The sequence below is a fragment of the Sminthopsis crassicaudata genome, chromosome 3 (assembly GCF_048593235.1).
Source record: "Sminthopsis crassicaudata isolate SCR6 chromosome 3, ASM4859323v1, whole genome shotgun sequence".
Taxonomy (NCBI): domain Eukaryota; kingdom Metazoa; phylum Chordata; class Mammalia; order Dasyuromorphia; family Dasyuridae; genus Sminthopsis; species Sminthopsis crassicaudata.
In genome coordinates, this window is record NC_133619.1 from 334,581,864 (window position 1) to 334,602,318 (window position 20,455).

Sequence of the window (20,455 nt, forward strand, 5' to 3'; positions counted from 1 at the left end):
TGCATCATATTCTGTGTCTAATGGCCACTTTCAAATGGATGTCATATGAAGTCAATTATGTCCAAAACAAGTCGTATCATCTTTCCTTCTAAACCTACTATTTCTATAGAAGTCATCAATATCCTTCTAGTCTTATAACCCTGTGACTCAGATCCACAACCTTAGAGTCATTTCTCACTCTTCAATTTCTTCTGCTCCTATAAATAAAACCACTAAGTTGCCAAGTCTTGACCATCATACTTCCACAATACATTTCTTAATCATTTTCTTCTGACTACTCTTATGGGCAAAATTAATTTGTGTCATCTTCCACACAATAGTCAAACTCCATAGGGTTTTTCATAATGTTCCCCATTTATGAAAACATAAGTTTAAGATCTTAAAAAGCCTTCAAGGGGTGTCTAAGGCCAACTCCATAATTTTACAGATGAGAAAACTGAGACCATGAAAGGTCTAATGACTTGCTCAGGGTCACACAATTATTAAGTATTTGAGTAAGGATGTAAGCTCAGATTTCTGTCCACTGCCTTTAGTAAAATAGACAAGCCAAATTGATATGACTAAAGTATAGGCATAATTAGGCTGCTTCCCTACTCAAAAAGCTGCAATTTTGCCTCTAGGGTAATAATATGCAAGCTCTGGATTTGGCATTAAAAATCTGAATCCAATATACTTCCCCAATATTATTATCTATTACTTCTCTTTATGCATCACACATTCTAGTCAACCTGACCAACTTGCTATTCTTTACTCACAAAATCCTATCCCTTATCTCCATATCATCTCCATACCTTTGCACAGTCTAATTTTCCCCTATCTCATTCTCTGTAAATGTCTAACGTTCACTACAATTCACCTCCACCTTGGGGCAGCTAGGTGGCACAGTGGATAGAGCACCAGCCTTGAATTCAGGAGGACCCAAGTTCAAATCTGGTCTCAAGACACAACACTTCCTAGCTGTGTGACCCTGGGCAAGTCACTTAACCCCTGCCTCCAAAAAAAAAAAAAGAAAGAAAAATTCACCTCCACCTCAATCTTTAGCTTCCTTCAGAGCTCAGTTCAAGTAATATCACTCCTTAGGGTTTTTCATGATGTTCCCCATTTATGAAAACATAAGTTTAGATCTTAAAAAGTTTTCAAGGGGGTCTAAGGCCAACTCCATAATTTTACAGATGAGAAAACTGAGACCATGAAAGGTCTAATGACTTGCTCAGGGTCACACAGTTATTAAGTATTTGAGTAAGGATGTAAGCTCACATTTCTGTCCACTGCCCTGCCTAGGTAGATCCAATGCTAGTGCTCACTCCCAAAATCAATTTGAATTTATTTTACATATATTTCACATTTACTTATAGTGGAGATTAACCAGAGGTCTTTTTGGAAAATATTTTTATAACTGTTTTTTATTTCTTGGTTTCTATATTTTATACATTTAAAAACATTATTCTAAGAAAGTATCCATAGACTCACAAAGCAAAAAAATTTAATAACCTCTGGCTTATAAGCAAATGTTTCCCTCTGAAGAATTCAGGTACCTTAAGAGAAAAAACATTTCACTTTTAGTTTTGGTTTTGTCACACAAAGGGTACTTAGTTGTTTTATTAAATGAAGGTAAACATGTTACAAGTAGAGATTGGTTCACTTTTCATATTTTTATCCTCAACATCTACCTACCTGCATGCGCGCACGTGCGCGCGCACGCACACACACACACGCACACACACGCGCACACACGCGCACACACGCGCACACACACACACACACACACACACACACACAAATCTGTATTTCCTCCTACATTAACAGTGAACTAAGGGGCTACTAGTATTTTAGACACTGACTTCTTAAAAAAATAAATGTATAGCTAGGTGGCACAGTGGATAAAATTGTGGGCCTGGAATTGGATGGATCTAAGATAAAATCTAGCCTTAGATCCTTAATAGCTATGTGACCCTGGGCAAATCATTTAGCCTCTGTTTCCCTCAGTTTCCTCATATGTAAAATGAAAATAATAAGAACACCTACCTCCCTGGCTTGTTAGAATGGTCAAATAATAAAATAATTGTAAAGCAATTAGCACAATGCCTGACTTAAGAGTCAGAACTATATAAAAGTTAATTACTAAAGATTATGTGATGATCAAGTCTGATGGATGTGGCTCTTTTCAACAGTGAGGTGATTCAGGCCACTTTCAATAGTCCTGTGATAAAGAGAGTCATCTGCGTCCAGGAGGAGGACTGTGGGGACTGAGCATGGACCACAACATAGTATTTTCACTTTTTTTTGTTGCTTGCTATTGTTTAGTTTTCTTTCTCATTTTTTTCTTTTTTTGATCTGATTTTTCTTGTGTAGCATGTTAATTGTAGAAATATATATCAAAGAATTGTACATATTTAATATATATATGGAATACTTGCCATCTAGGGAACAAGGTGGAAAAAAAGGGAAAAAACTGGCATACAATGTTTTGCAAGGGTGAATGCTGAAAATTATCTATGCATATGTTGTGAAAATAAAAAAGCTTTAATAAAGAAAAAAGAATGGGGGGACGGAGGAAAGTTCACTATTATGATGAGGATTTTTTTAGTCTTCAAAGCATAATTTTACCCCACAGAAAAATAATCTTTTTATCCCCAAATGAATCTCAAGTCACAAATTCACTAATTTGATGAATCACAAATGCAAACTAGCCCTCCAAAAAGATGAGTATCATATAATGGGTCTGTTGAGATATGGGAAGAAAGGTAGAGTACTTAATGTCCTATCAAATTTTATATGTATACACACACACACACATATAAATACACACATAAAATACAAGAAATGTCTAGGAATTACAGGATGTCATCAAATTCCTATAATAATTTCTATGGAATTAATCACATGTAATTGACAAACAATTCAGTGATCCTCAAATTTTTCAAAATAATTAGTTTTGAGTTACTGCAAATATCAATCTTATTTCTTATAGAAGCTATGAAAAATATTCAACATAGGAAAAACAAATTATTAACCAGAGAACTGGTTCTGGTTTTCATTAGCCAATTTGTTGAAGTACAAAGAAATGGAGATACAAGAGAGAAAAGTTAAGAAAAGGACATATAAAAGGAAAAGGAAGAAGATTGAAGAGGAAAAGATGTAAAGATATCAAATAGGAGATGGAAAGAAAGTATGGAAATTGGCAAGAAGATAAAGATGGAACAGAAGAAGATTATAGCCTGCCATCATCTAATACTTTTCTTGAGTCATAATAACAAGGCAAGCTGCAGCATTTACATCACTGGGGTCCAAGGTAGAGGTTAGGAAAAGAAATGGAGGGGAAAGCTAAGGAGAAAAGTTCTTTCTAGAAATATAATCTATCTAGATAAATAATCAATGTAGATGACAAGAAGAACAGCACATGGACATGATCAACAACCTCTCTCCCTTCCAGTTAAAAAAGGCTACCAAAATCTCAGATGTCTCACCTGTGGCTGAAGTGCTTCCATTCTATTACTCTTGAGGAAAGTCCCTTGCAAAGGAATTTATATGACAAAATTTTGAAGACCAATCAGAAGTTATAATGGATAAGTTAAAACCTTTGCCTTAAGCTGCTTCTTACCTTTGCAGGAGAACGCTGTTTCCGTTTCTTCTTTTTCTGCAAGTCTACTGGCTCTCGAATCTGCTTTTTGTCTCTCTTTTGTTGTTCAGCTACATCAGTAAAAGTAATTTCCTGTTTTACACTTATCTGTTGTAGGAGGAAAAAAGCCATTTTTAGAAATGAATTAAACATTCAATGTGTAAAAAAGTCAACTCCTTGCATGTTTATTTTAGGGGGACTTAGTAACCTCTAGTGAATTTTCTCCAAATGCTCCCATTTGTATATGCTAATTAGCTAGTTAAACAGTAAAGAACTGAAGGACATCAAGGAAACAAGGATCAAGAGTACTTATCTTGGGGGAGCAGTTGAGAGGAAAAGGCAAGGTGGAATGTAGATGCCCCTAAGAAGGGAGAAAAGGAGTACAAGAAATAGAAGTCAATAAGTTACCTAGTAGAAGCTAGCAGTAGTCAGAATAATAATTAGAAAAATCTGGAGAAAAAGACCTATGATATCCTTCTTCCTCAAAAAAAAAAAAAAAAAAAAAAAGATTTCAGGAATCCCAGTTATTCAACAATAATGAGATAACTTTCCTGGCAGTCATTAAAATCAATTGGGAGTCTACAGATACCTATAACTTAGAAGGTATGGAAAATTTAAAAAGAACTTATAATTCTGCCCTGAATACTCTTTAACTATATGACCTTCTGACAAACCAGTGTCCTAACTATGTTAAGGCCACTTTCAACAGATGTCCCCCATTTTTCTGGTTTCACTTGAGAACCAAACAGAGCCAGGTTCGGTGATAAGAGAAGAGAAAGAAAAAGGTACCACAGATAATACCTTAAAAAAAAAAAAAAAAAGTTTGCTATGAAGTATGTAATAGATTTCTTCTAAAAAATATATATTATCATCTGCTACAATAAGTGATTCTGTAGCTGGAGAACTGGGGGGTAGAGATCAAAATTAAGCCAAGAACAAGCATTATAAGGCTACAATAAACATCTTCACAGAAGCAAATATGACCATAGAATGAATAGCAAAGGACATAAAAAGCTATGACCCTCAGTTTCTTTCAGTACTAACATAAAGACTTTTTCAGAGATAGTTTATAACAAATAATCTTTCCTGGAGAGGAAGAAGGAAATGATTAAATCTTAAGATGATGTGGAATTCTGATATCACTTATGGGAAGAACTATGGGTGAATGCTAATAAGTTTTGTTTTTCATGATTCTGCCAAAAGGAAAATACATTACCAATATTGTAGACTCGGATACTTTTGTTGCTTGGGGATGGAGTGTTGGATCTTGGGTATATGTACAAGAATCTAATGTAGTATCCCTCTCTAATAACAATTAAAATGTTAGTGGTTATAGCTGCCACTGATTCAGCAACACTAAGAATTTTAACCTATTCATCCTACCTTCAGCCTAAGATCTTCTGGGTTTTTTTTATTCATTTATACGTCTCTAAGCTTTGCTCTTAACTCTATAGACTTTCTTCCTCACACAACCTCCATTTTAAGAAAACTGTCTTAAGCCAGTCACTACTTCATTCTTCTCTGGGCTCGACTCCTGATTCTACATTTTTCTCCATCATGTCGCCTACACAGGTACTTACTTTCTCTTCCCCTAACCAATTCTGCTTTTCAGCTTCTTTTTATATTGCCTTCCCTAATTAGAGTAGGATATTTCTTAAATGGGAGGAATTATCTTTCCTTCTACTTGTATTTGTATTCCCAGGGCTTAGCACAGTGCCTGGCACATAGTAAGATCTTAATAAATACTTGCTGACTTGATTGTTAGGATCCCAACAGTAGGAATTGTTATAATTCCTCTAGTTTGTGTTCCCATCAAAAAGAGAACCTTTCTTAAGAAGCCTCCAAACTATGGGGATATTTCAAGGGCAATTATTATTAATCATAATTATTATTGCTTGTTTTATGTTTTGATTTTTGTGTTCATGAAATTTTGTACAGCTATTACCAGCAATTTAAGGACCAAAAATCTATTATCCCTGTTTGATTACAAATGTAGAGCTATTTATTGTTCACCAATGATCCAAAAGGAAATGAGGTTAGTTAGCCTAATCTATTTCTGATGATCCTATAGTGGCTTTATTTAATCCTTCCCTAGTCAAAATGCTCATGGCAATAAATGGAATGGTTTGTCACTTCCTGGTAGTCTTAAGGATAGAATATATCATTTTTGAAAGCCATGCATTTCTCTAGGTTAAATTAAGGGGATCTGAGGAACCATTCCTCTCTCCTCCATACTTGTAGTTAAACTGCCTACAATTTGTGCAACAACTAATAACTAGATGAGAATAAATCATAAGGATATCTCTCCCTGAATATATGCTCCTTTTAAGAGATTAAATGGCTCCTAAATCAAGGAACAGATTCCTTTCCTTGCAGGACAATAAAGTATCCTCTTGGAGGATAAAAATCAGTATGTAGTTTATAGCATGTTGCTAAAGAATTGGGAGTGGGTAAAGAGAAGTATCAACATACAAAAAAGGGACAATGGAAAAAGAATCAGTCAATTCTGGGATTCACTGAAATTAAGAGTTCTATCAAGAATAATCAGGACACAAGAGAAAAAATAAAAACTTCTAGAACTAAATTGTGCTGGAAAAGTATAAAAGTAGATAGATCCCCTGGCCAAGGCATTTAAGAACACCCAGCCCTTTAGACTTAAATACATAAAGAAACCTTGAAATTAGGGGAAAAAAAACTCTTAAGTCTAAAGGCCTTGAACATCACCAAAAGCCCTTGAGACTAATCTAGGAACTTCTGTGAACTAATGGCCATAAATTATAAATCACAAACTTGGATTTTAAAAATATATGTACAATGGTTAGATGCTGGGACAAGTAATTGATGATAAAAACACGTGTGTCTGGAACAATAAGACCAGAAAAAAGGCTGGCACGAATGCTGAAGAGAACAAAAAGATGTTCTATTTTATTTTGCTTTTTAGCTAATTTGTAAGTAAAAAATTATGGGGGGAAAAAAAAAGATAAATCTAGTATTAGAAATACTTGCCTTGGTCAAGTAATAGCTAACTTTCTATATTCAGCTTTGGACAAAACACTTCAGAAAAGACAGAGCTAAGATGGAGCAGATATAGAAGAGAACAACCAAGATGGTGAGAGAACAGGAAAGCACATCATACAAAGCCTAATTAATTACTGGGGAATGCTTAGACTGGATATTATACAGTCAGAAGTAGTTATGAAGTATTAAAACATAGATAACACACAATCGCCATGACATACTAAAGTGATGAGGATCTAAAAATCCACATCAAACTTATGAGACTTAGAATAGAAAGGCAAAATTAGAGTAAATTCCATTCCTAAATGAAGGGCTATAAAATGATAAGTATTCATTATGTGTGATTATTAATAGCATCAATTAATTGCATAGACTTCTAAAAAGTCTTCCAATATAGTTTTATCAATATCATTTTCTTAGTACTCTTTTTGTGTTAACATTTCATTAATGGATTCAAGAGCAAGAAAAAACTGAAACTCAGTGAATTTATTCAACCACAATTTATTGCTATCCAAACAAATTGGATACGACAATGATATATATACTCGTCCAACAGTACTCTGGGTCTCATTTGTCCATATTTTAGCATATGAGATCCAACCAAACACTAACTAGCTCTTTCAAATTCTCCTGCCCATATTCCATTCCTTGGTGAATCATTTAACAAAGAAAATCCTAAATATCTACCAATATATTTTGCTAGAAAGAAGCTAAACTAGAATGCATGCCAAAGTGGCTACAATTTTTCTGTCATTTTTTACTCTACTTTACCCCATCTCCTCCAATAGCCCAAGAAAGAGCCAAATCTCTACATCACCTTAACTTTAAGAAAGGCAAGATTAAAAAAAGAAAGAAAAAAAGCAGGACCACCAACCCTTCAACTTCATTGAGTGAAATATGTTTAAAGAATGAATGTCAGCAAGATATTTAAGTAGTTAATGTGTGGTTGTGCTTCACATTCAAGACACTGAAGCATAAACTTCAGATATTACTATCAGTAACTTAATGAGCAGTATGTAGTAATTGGAATATTTTTCTGAGCTAAACCATCAAGAGTATAAGTCTAACAATAGTCTTACAGACTTTGGTTTATGATTATAGTCACTGTTATTGTATGTGAATCTGAAAGAAACATCTGGTCACATACTCTTTTCAGATATACCTATGCATATAGAAAACAATCACTGTCATGATAATCTTCAACAAACAATTTCTAATAAAATTAAAGCAAAAAACTTGAAGGTATGAACAATTTGTCAGACTATTATGTCAACAACTGCACAGCTATAAAAAATGATCAAGTCACATTTGTGTACAAAGGTACATTTTTGAATGTGCCAACATTCCCATATATAAAATGGTTACCCTCTTATACTTTTGAGTACAGGACACAACATGAAATGAAGCACTATTCATAATAAAAATTTACATTAGAGAGAACAGAAGACCATTAATAATTACGTAATATGCAAAGATTGAAAACTTGATATGACACAGTGACTTTTTAAATCAAAAAAACAGGATTCAAGCCTTACTTGCTATATATGATACCTTTGGCAAAAATTTTTCACATCTAACACCTCTCTTTTCTCATTATTAAAACAACAAATTAGAATAGATAAATCTCCAAGATCCCTTTTAGGTTTCTCTATTTTTTGAATAATATGATCATGGTATAAAGAGCCATCCACTCCAGAAAGAGAACCATGAAAACTATGTCTCCTGTGAGAAAAAATAATATTTTCACCTTTTTTGTTGTTGCTATCCTATACTGGATTACTTGCTGTCCAACACAGGAGGAGGTGGGAAGAAGGGAGGCAAAAAAGGTTGATACCCAAGTTTTGTAAAGGTGAATGTTGAAAATTATCTTTGCATGTATTTGAAAATTTTTTTTAAAGCTATTAAAAAAAAAAAAAAGAAAAAGAAAAAGAAAAATACAATCATGGAATTTAGAGGTGGAAGGGACTTTTAAAAATATCTTTCCAAATTCTTCATCAACAGATAAGGAAATTAAATTAAGATCCAAAGAAGTTAAGTGTCTTGTCCAAAGTCACCCAGATAATAAGACTATAATTTTAAATATGTTCCTCCTAAGGAAGGCAATCATTCTCATACTCTATACCCAGTTATCTTTCATCTCCTATCTAATACATTTACTCTTCTCTTTCTTCTTTCTTTCCTGTAATTACACAGGTTTTTTCTAAACTCAAGTTTAGTTAAACATTTATTTCTACTAAATTATAACTGGCTAGCTGGATCATTTCTGCCAGTTATACTTAACTCACTCCTTCCCACTTCAAGTCATCCATAAATTTGATGAGTATTTAATTTATACCATCAACCCAGGCAGTCAGTCAAGTACCACTTATTATGCTCCAACTATGTTCCAGGAACTTGGATAAGCTCTCAAGAAAAAAGAACAAGTAAAACAAAAACTACGTCCTTTCTCCCAAGATACTCATAGTCTCATGACTAAGACAACATGAAAACAACTACATAAGTAGTCAACAGAATGAAGGCACTAAAATTAAAGGGTATAGGGAAGTTTCCTAAAAGTGAGGTCTTAACTGGCTCTTCAAGAAAGTCAGAGAAGCCAAGAGGCACAGATGAAGAAGGCAGAGAGCACGCCAAGACACAGGTCAAGACTAGCATCTTGCAAGGAAGGGAGTGTCTCCTGTGAGAAACAGTAAGGATGCCGGTGTCACTGGATTCCACAGTATGTGGGGGAAGTAAGGACTAAAACAACTAGAAAGCCTTAAGGGAAGGCAGGTTATGGAAGGAGAATTTATATTTTAAGGGGACTGGAAGCCACTGAAGTTGACTGAATAGAAGAATGACAAGGCCAAATCTGCACATAGGAAGATCAATCTGACATGACTAGAGGGCTGAGAATGAAAGAGAATAAGAAATCAAGAATCACACCTAGATTATGAACCTGACTGGGAAAATGATGCTTCCTTTAACAGTTAACAGTGAAGTTAAGAAAAAAGAAGAGTTTGAGAGAATGATAAGCCAAGTCATTGTTAAAATTGTTGAACAGAACAATGACAAAGACAGATTCCTGGAGCACTCTGTTAGACACCTCATCATCTTGTCATCAAATTAGTTAACATCATAAGTCAGTAGATTTTAATTCTGACCAGTAAGCTAGTTCTTTCCCCTGATTCCAAAGTTTGTATATCCCATACTGTCCAATTAAACATCTTAAAATAGTACTTTTATCATATTGTTCTATTTAGAAACCTTTACTAGGTCTCTATTGCTAAAGGAATCATAAAAATACAGAATTTTAGAGCTAAAAACAGATTACAACTTCTTAAAGCCTACATGTGTGGAAACTGAAAACCAAGTCTTCTTCTCTTTCATTTCCTTCTCTCCTCTCTCCTCTCCAAGTCAATCAATGATGTCTTATTCTTTAATATTTATAAAATCTCAATTTTTTCCCCCTCTGACACTGCCACCACCCTGGTACAGGCCCTTATCCTTATCACCTCATACCTGGGCTGTTGCCATCCTAGCTTTTTGGTTGGTTTCCCTGCTTTTAGTTTCTTCCCACTCCAATCCATCTTCCACTCAGCCCTCTATTCATCTGTCAAACTGATCTTCCTAAGTGCAGATTTGACTATGTCAACCTTCTATTCAGTCAAATTCAGTGGCTCTTTTCTTGTCATTCAAAACCTGCTTAAGACTCTAACCTTATCCAACCTATCCAATATCATTTCAACTATTCCCGACTGGTAAACTATAATCCAATTACACATTAGTCTCATCATGGGTCCCATCTCTAATATTCTATGCTCATTCCACTGTCTCTAAATTACTTTCTCTCATGTCCATTTATCCAAATCCTATTGCAACCTTTAGGGTCCTGAGCAAAATGGAATGAATGGGGGAAGGGAGGGGGAAGGGTCATAAGAAAAAGCAGAGTTACTTAACCTATATTTTAATTCTATTTTAATAATGAACAGTCTTCAGACTGGGATAGATACAAATAGTTGTTAAGAAATTGAAATCCAAAATAAAGGAAGATCTCAAGAATCCCTAACTGATCCCAATGACGTCGTTTTGCCTGAATTAACTACATCCTACTGTGGTGAAAACAATTAAGCAATGTAAATGCTGAACTATATGAAATGATCGCTGAAGAACTATGAAGAACCACTCCTGGTGTTCAAAAATGGGAAAGGGAGATATTTGAAACTATATAGTAATGAAAATGACATTCATTTTCACTTCAAAAGGAAGAAGTAATCCCTGGAATTCAGCATTTATTAAAAATTTAGTAAGCTAATTGGGGGAGGGGGGGTATGGTTTTTAGACAGGAAGAACAGGGAAATGTGCTGGCCATAGGATAACTAACAAGATTTCAACAAGGCACTTGATAAAGTCTTTTCTGATACTTAACAATAGGAGAGGTGAACTGAATCATTATGGTCTCAGAACTAATTCTTCAGAACACTGTAATAATTATGAATCTGGAGGGATCCATCTTTAGTATCATTCATTTCAATGTTTAAAGTTTAAATGTTTGAAATGACTCAAGTAAAAGCACAGATAGCATGTTTATCAAATTTATGGATGACATGAGGCTGGAAGTGACAGAGTACACTATGAGTTACTAAGTCAGCTAACCAAATGTAATTTAATGAAAATAAGTGTAAAATCTAGTACTTGGGTTCAAAAAATTAACTGCAGAAGTAAAGGAGAGAGAAAGTTTAGCTAAAAAGCTGCAAGCTCAATGTAAGCCAGTAGTGCAATGTCACTCTTAAACAAACTAATGCAATAAAAATGTTTCTAAATTCCTTAACATTTCTGAACCTCAGTTTCTTCTAACAGAAAGATGAGAGAACTGAAATAACTGTTTGCTCTCTAATAATATATGACTCTATGGCATAGTTCTTCCCCATCGGGAACTTACTAGTCTTTTCTAAGCACTGAAGTTAAACATCTTTCAAACACTAGAAGTCCTCTAACAATTGAAACAAAATTATAGCAATAAGGATTTTTGCTTTGGATTATAGAAGGAAAATAAAATTAAGGGAAAACTTTTCATTGAATAGTCCATGAACATAATTTTAAAAGGGATCTGGTATTGGACAAATGTTTTTATTATACCAGAAATTGTTTTTAAATGTAAAAAAATAAAAACTCCTAAAACTGATCTTCAAGATCTTCTATCATTAAAACTATCTTCTTAAGACTTACCCTCACAAAGATATACTAAGTACTATCCCAAGAATTTGCTATGCATATTTTTCCCTCTGGGAATAAGCAGCTTACAGTCTAAAATGGGAGTTGCTTAGTTTACGCTGGAATTAAGTAAAATTGTATATAGATTAGAGACAAAGCTAGCAAAACCAAGGGAAAGCTGAGAAAAAAAATTAGAAAACCATGGAATTGGGCCAGACTTGGGGATTAAAGTTAGTCAAAGAGCTGAAATCAGAAATTAGGAAGAATGAGGCAGCCCACAGGAACTACTGGTTAAATCATAGTAATGGTAAGAAATGAGTAAAGGGGGAAAAGTGGTGAAGGGAGAGACAAATAAGATGCAACAGGTAGGAAGTCTCTTTTCCAGCAGTAACAAGAGAATCATTTTGCAGGTGAGTCACATTTGAGAGACAATAAGTCAGTTGACTTTGCTAGATTAGGGATTGCAGAGATAAGGGTAAATTCTGAATCAGACCATATTTATCTTCTAAAAGAAGATTGCCCATTGCCCAAAAGAGATAAAAATCAAACACAATCTTATCATTCCCAGCTATTTCAATACATTTATTCAGGTTGTCAGTCAAATCTAAAATCAATACCACAGTGTCACTCTCCATCTGCATGTAGGAACTTATAAGGTTCTCTATCACTATATCAATTCTGAACTTCCCTCCACTTTTTTAAACTGTAGTTTTCAAAGCTACTAAAAAAAGCAGAACTAGGTATATACTCCTTGTTTCTCATTTCTCTGACAAAAGAGGATTAGTACACCATCTTACCAGAACTTGAATGCTTCTTGGTTTTCTCATCTAGTCTTTCTTCTTTCCTGTTATTTTCAAACCAAAAAGTTTTCTTCCTTTCAAAGCTAATACCCCCACTAATGCTATTGATCCTACAAGAGCTTTCTAATCACCAAATCCAATGGCTTTTTAAAATTTTTCATTTTCCTTAATCTCTTCTGGGCTTTTGTAGCATTTAGTATTTATATGAAGCCTATTCATATGGAATTTATCTAAGAATATTAGTAGCATTATTATTAATACAATATCATTAGACATCTCTTCACATTTATGTTTAATTTCACAACTGTATGATAAGCTCCTAAAGAGTATTTCTGAAACTTCGTTACACCCACAACAAATGATAGACATGGCACTCTTTGTTCTCTGATGATGGTAATACTACCAAGGCATAAATGGAGACTATTTTAGTCATCTAACTAGAAATCTTGATTCCTCTTTCTTTTTTCACATCTACATCCAAGTTATTATCAAGTCTTATCAAATCTTGGTGTCTACTAAAAATTTTAACTGGGCCTCCCTAGTCACATTCATTTGTAAAAGTATAGACAACTACTCAGGAGGAAACTTCCTGCTGATAAAGATCTGCAACTTATCGTTTTAGAATTCCTGGTGGTAGTGAGAGCTTAAGTGACTTTAGAAGGTCCAGAAAGTGATATATGTCAGAGGCAGCTCTTGAATCCAAGTCTCCCTGACTTCAAAGTTAGCTCTCAACCCAATATAATACAATGCTTCTTGAGATCAATTATAAGAATAGTAAATAAGACCAATCCAACACTGATTCCTAAGAAGCCTAATGAGTTTTTGTCCAGAAAAGTATTCATTTATCTTTACTTTGAGACTGTCAGGTTTTCTAGGTAGAAAAAAGCTTATGCAGCAGAAATAAAAATAAATAAACCCACATTAAACTGTTTGAGCTGTTTAAAAAAAAAAAAAAAGTAGTTTAGGAACTTTAATAATGAGGCCAATATCACTGGACCACAGACTATGTGGAGGGGAATAAGATACAAAAATACTATTAAGTTGGAATGGAGCAGGTGTACAGTTCTTGTTGCACTTTGGTAAGGGGGGGAAAAAAGAGCTTTATAAGCTATAAAGGAAAATAAGGAAAAGAAATGACTATATCAAGACATGTCATTTAAGGACAGACCAAAAAGACAAGAATTCCTCAATGTAAAAGACAAAAACTCATGATTTTAGATCATGTATTTAGAGATGGAAAGGACATTCAAGGTTGACTAGCTCAATTCCATCAATTAATAGTAAAAAAAAACCTAACATATAATTCAGATAGGCTGAACAAAGATTAATTTATCAAACTCCAATATTTCAAAATTAAAGGCAACCTCTGAAGATGAAAGAAGTAAATGAAAGACAAAAAAGGAATTATTTTATACAGCTGGTAGGAAATTTACAATATCTATTACCTCAAAAGGTAATTTAAGCGATATATATATTTACACACACACACACACACACATATACATCCATATACATGTCAATGCAACCATAGGGTCATAGGATTTAAAACCAAAAAGAGCTTTAAATATCATCTAGCCTAGGGGTGGTAACTTCCTTTGGGTCATGAACCCCTTTAGCAGCCAAGTGAAGTCTCCCGACATATTCACCTTAGAATAAAGGCTTTATATGTACAGTATTGCAAAGGAAGTCAACTATATTAAAATAAAGATATAATGGGTTTCCTATTCAAATTCAGAGATTCCTTGAAATCTATGAAAAAACACCTTTGAAGGTTAAGAACCACAATCTAGTCCAACTCCTTAACATTTTAGAGAATTTGCCCATCTCACAGGTATCAAGTAACAGCAGCAGAATTCAAAATTCAGGTCCTTTTACCCTAAATTGCTGTCCTATTTCCACTCTACCACACTATCTCTCTCTTCTCACACACATCTTAATTATAACATATATAAATTCAAAAGAGATTAGAACACATTCATCATGAATAATAACATCCACAATGTAAACTGAGAATCAAGCCACTTCCTTAATTTTCATAACATTAATGTCAGGAAGAATAGCTATCTTACAAATGTCTGAATAAGTCCATCAGAAACAGTATGCTTGACTAGACAACCATTCATTTAACTCTGAATGACAATTAGATTCTTAAGGATATCACAAATAAACCATTTTCACAGACTTGATTTTTAAATATGTATACAAAAGCTAGTTGGCTATTTTCTGGACTAATCTTCACAGAAGGTGGTCCCAACATACAATTCAAAGAAATTCTTTTGACAACCCATGTGATTATAATAATAAAGTGATTTGCCCTTCAATCTCAAAGTAACTACCCATTGATCAACTTCATATGTACTGGTTGGACAGAAAAAAAATTAGTACATTTATTTTAATCTAGTCAAAATAACTTTTATGTTAGTCCTGGTAATGTTTTGGACTATAAAATATGTACTTATATAACTGGACCCATGAGTTCTTTCTGCTATGTGTTTAATCACATTCTTGGACAAAATAAACACAGACTAGATCTTTCTTTGGTGCTTACCTGTCATAATGAACATTCTTTTACCAACCCTACATATGAATATCCATGACAGAACACATATTTCCTTTCATTAAATCTCAGTTTAATATTTCACAGATACATAGAATATTGGAAAACCATCTATTCTAAACTATTCATTTTTAAATGAAAGAAAATCATATCCTTTGAAGTTGATGTTCCAGAGATAAATGAGCAATAACTTCTTTATAAATGGCAACCAGAGGAACAGTACTATTTGTAGATGAGTCTTCATATTTACATGAATGACACCTGTAAAAATGACTTCAGCGTTTGGGATCGATCTATAAGAGCTTTTGTTACATTATACATAATTTGTAGAATCTGCTACTCATGATAGAATCCTGCACAATTTTCATATCAACATATTCAAATTAGATGCAACTTATCTTTACACTTCCTAGGTGAATCTTCAAACTAAGTTTAACCTATACTTTTTTTCTTTATCCCTACTGGTAACTAATTTCATTGTAAATGACCCAGTGACACTGGTGACAAGCTAATAACTCAGGCAAAAGAACAGATACCATATAAGTGTACAAAGAATACTTTCTACAGAATAGTAGCCACTGTTTGTATCCTCCTTGTCAAGACAGTTTCTGGCACACAGGAATAAGTAGATCTGTTATTTCATTATGATAAGCAACTTCCAGGGATAAGCTCCTACCAATGTAAGTTGATACCTTCTCTGTATCTTATAGTCTTAAGAGAGTGCCCAAAGCATTAAAAGACTGAGTAACTTGTCAAGGATTTTATAGAGCTACTTTATTGCACAGTGATTAGAGCACTGGGCAGGGAGTCAACCTAACCTCAGACTAGCTGTGTGAATCTGGGCTTCTCCTCTTTTTGCCTCAGTTTCCTCAACTGTAAAATGGAAATAATAACAGTACCAACCTTCCAGGGTTGTTGTAAGGATCCAATGAGAGAATACTTGTAAAGCACTTAGGAAAGTGCTTGACACATAGTAGGAGCTTAATAAATGTTTATTCTCTGACCTCCCAAGTGTCACACAGTTAGTATGTCATAGGGAGGCCTTGAAATTGCTCTCTATTTGCTATACTACATTGTTTCTCATATACTAAGCACTCAATAAATGCTTTAGGATTCACTGCTTGATGCCCAGAAGTACTGCTCTAATGCTTTAATTTATGCCCATCTCTGGAAAAAAAGCAAAGCTAAGTTAGATCATTTTAGGACCATTCCCTTAAAAGTCAGAAGAGATTTTTCTTGCACAGTATAACAAACATGGAAATGTGTCTAAAAGTATTGCATATGTTTAACCTATAGTGGATTGTTCCCCTCTGGGAGAGGAGAGGGAAGAAGGGAGAAAAAAATTGAACACAAGATTTTGCAAAAATGAATGTATAAAACTATCTTTGCATGTATTTTGGAAAAATAAAAATCTATTATTAAAAAACACCTACCAGAATAAATATCTCTATATTCCTTAACTAGCAAGCAAGAAACAACACTATCATAATATCACAAATAATGTTAGAATAATATTCACACTTTGGTTCTTCCCAGAAAAATTTATTTAAATTAAGGATGTCATCTTGTAAAAAAAGAACTATGTAACATTTGGCTGAAACACTAAGCATAAACCATAAAGTCCATATGATTGTTACTGTGATGCTTAGTACAAAGACAGATCTGTTTCTTAAAACAATGCTCAAAAGCTACTGCAATCCAAGCGGAAAGGACTAATATTTGACCTTCCATGAAGCATATGGCACTGAGGGGAAATCCCAAATGCAAGCCACTAAGTTGTTCCAAATGAGACAAATATATAAAAAGAACCATTAAGTAAAGTCTTTAGTAATCAAAAGTGCCTATAATACGTGGTTCATCATCAAGCTAAAGGAATACACTGTACAGAACCTAAGAAACAATGATACCCAAAGCAGCAAATTATTTCAACAACCATTTGAATGAATAGAAATGGGTAATGGGAGACATAGGCATGAAAATGAAGTCCCTTTCTAGGATGAATGTGAAACACCATTCCAAATTACTGATAAAATATAGTCCAACTTTATACCTGTATAAACCAGAATACAAAATGCATAAAACAGATTATCTACAATTATTTAAAAGGAAAAAAAAATATTTACAAGAAAGTCATTTTCACCCTTTGCAAAATAATATTCTAAAGAACATAGCTGCAGAAACTTGAGTTATCAATTGTAAGTTAAAATCTTTCAAAAAGGAACTGTCTATCAGTCCTGATAACACTAAACATGTCACCTGATGAACTGGAGATTTCTTAACACAGAGAACAAAATAATGGTTCTGATGGCATCATAGGGAAAGATGATTTAAAAATACTTGGACATTTTGTTCTTTGTAGGCCAATACTAAGCTATGAGATGTTACTGTTCATCCTTCATTTTTGAAAAGGACCAATGACATAATATGGGGATGTTGACTTGTGCATGAACTGGAATTAACCGAGGTAGAATTGCACAAAATCATCATTCACTTTCTCTTTTCACAATCATCAAAGTCCAACAGCAAGACAAATCAAGATGACTGGCAATAAGCTATGTCCAAATTGGTTTCTTTGTATTATTTTTACTGTGAATAAAATAAGTGGTTTTGTTGGATGTTAAAGTACATCATTTTGTTATATAACTACCTAAGGACACTCTCTCTCTCTCTCTCTCTCTCTCTCTCTCTCTCTCTGTGTATATATATATATATATATATATATATATATAGCGTACCTAAGGTTTAATTATATCCTAGAGGTTAGATATATCCTAGTTAGAAGATCCCTTCTGCAAATGATACAGCATTATGGGTTTCTGTTCCATACTACAAATAAGCTTATGTCTATCCTTGTCTCTCCCAGATTCTTATAAACTGCAAGCCCCTGTCTTATTTATTCTATTTGCATCCCCAATGTTCTAACTAGCAAAGTACGAAAATATAGTAGACAATAAGTATTTGTTGGTTGGTTGACAATACATTAAAAAAAATCTGAATTGTTTCCCTTTCAGCAAAGTAGATATGTAGCTACCTAAGTCACAAGATCCCCAAATTCGCATTCAAAACTGGAGGAACTCAGTAGATCCTATAGATACAAAGCTAAGTACGAAAATTTGAGAAACCTTGCTAGTGGTTTGACCATTGATCACTTGGCCCTCAAATAGCTGCCCTGCAAAGAACTGGAAACTGAGGGGATGCCCATCAGTTGGGGAATGGCTGAATAAATTGTGGTATGGGATTATGATTATGATGAGCTCTCAGTAAAACCTGGAAAATGCTCCATGAGCTCATACAAAGTGAAATGTACTCTGTATAAAAGTAATATCAATGTTGTGGGATGAGCAGCTGTGAATAACTTTGCTATTTTCAGTAATAACAAGGATCCAAGACTATCCTAAAGGACTTTTGATGAAAACTGCTACCCATATTCAGAAAAAGAACTGATTCTGACTGAATACAGAATGAAGCATACTTTTTTTAACCTTTATTTCCCTTCAGGGTTACTTTTTTGGAAGGGAGAGAAGGAAAGGAGGATGGGCACGAATCTCTTTTACTTTGAAACTTTTGAAACATGACTTTTATAGAAATGTCCTGCATAACTTCACATGTGCCTTCTCAATAGAAGGGAGAAGGGTGGAATGAAGAGAAAATGGAACTCAAAGTTTTTAAAACAAATTTTTAAAAATCTATTTTATATATAACTGGGAAAAATAAAATAAAAAAGAAAATATCAACTGCCACCCCCAGCCAAACTAAATTACACTCAGGTGATAATCTGGAAGCCAAAAGGAATCAAAACTAGCCACAGGGAGAAGCAGTTAATGTCTGGAATATAGAAGGAGAGTAGTATTAATCATTAAAACATATACACACCTAGAAAATTAATTTTAAGTAGGCATGGAAATTAAAGAGAAAAAAGAAAAGAAATTAGAATTCCCAAGTAAATGACAAAATGAAAGACAGGAACCATTACCATGGCATATATGAAAGACAGGTGCTAAGAGATAAAGCAGAAATGATACCATTTTGAAGAATTTGGGTTCAGAAAGGACGAGAAACCAAAAATAAAAGATAGGTTATGCTGAATGGCCCTGAATAGACAGGGACAAAGGATTATGTTATTTAGCTTCTAAAAGATTTTGAAAGTAAAGGACAGTACCTGTTTAGAAAAATTTCTACAGGAAGAATGAAATGGCCTAAATAAGAATAAGTCAGATTCTGTCAAAGATAATAGAAAATATATCCCTTTAGGATATATACATATGAGAAATCAGTGAAAAATGGAAAATTTATATGAACAGATGCAGAATAAAGTAAGCAGAATAATATATGAAATTATAATGGTATAATCTAAAGCCACACACACACACACACACACACACACACACACACACACACAACACCAAAAAGGGGGGCAAGTAAATAAATGTAATGACTAATATTGAATCCGGATATCTAATGACTACAGAGGAAATATGAGGCCAATAAATATAAAATTATTAGATTTAGTAATTTTGCTTACATATTTTCTTTGGTACAAAGAAAGGTCAAGAAGTAGGAGTTGAGACAGGCTAAGAGTAATACATGTTTAAAAAAAAAAAATTTTTAACCAGTTTAAGCAGCTTTCAAACTGCTTTCTCAGTTGCTATTAGTCTGCTGGATGAGAGAGAGTGAAGTATCATGTGACTAAAAAGAATATATAGTTATCTTTTGACTGGGAAATCTGAACCAGAGTCAAAAAGGATCCTCCTTTATTAGAGACCTAAGTAGCTGAGAGAAAAGCACTAGCCTGGACTCAGTGGAAGGGGGAAGGTTTTATTCAAAGAAATTAAAGCTGACTTGAAAAGAATTCAAAGTGATAAGAAACATAAGACTATATCCTATTTTTTACTCTAAAATCCCTATATATAATGTGGTCAAATTAAAATGGCATGTACACCCTAAACTGGATGGCTGGATTTATGCTGTGCTAAAGAAACTAAAGAGCTTTAATGGAGAAAAATGTTCAGTTTCCCAGGTGGTAATCTTTGGACAACCGACCCAAACCCTTTACTGATGATTAGCTAAGAGTTAGCAGTAGAAAAACCTTCTGCTTAGGTGTCACTTTATTAGTTTAGTTCAATCAAATTTTTTTCCTAGTTATAGTATAAAAAGCAAAATTCAAATTTCTTGATACCTCAGGAGAGGCTCCAGAATTAAGAAGAATTTCTAACAGGTATGTATAACTCAAAAACTGACAAAAACAGTTATAATGGGGATATTAAAATTTCA

General features: G+C 33.9%; 1 protein-coding gene across 3 annotated transcripts in view; it reads right to left on the minus strand.

Annotated features, from left to right (window-relative positions):
* Positions 1 to 20,455, minus strand: part of ZNF148 (zinc finger protein 148) — a 131,956-nt gene that overhangs the window by 61,117 nt on the left and 50,384 nt on the right. For all 3 annotated transcript variants that reach the window (XM_074301458.1, XM_074301459.1, XM_074301457.1), the window contains one exon: positions 3,602 to 3,727. In XM_074301458.1, the coding sequence (XP_074157559.1) occupies positions 3,602 to 3,727 (126 nt within the window). The remainder of the gene's footprint in view (positions 1 to 3,601; positions 3,728 to 20,455) is intronic.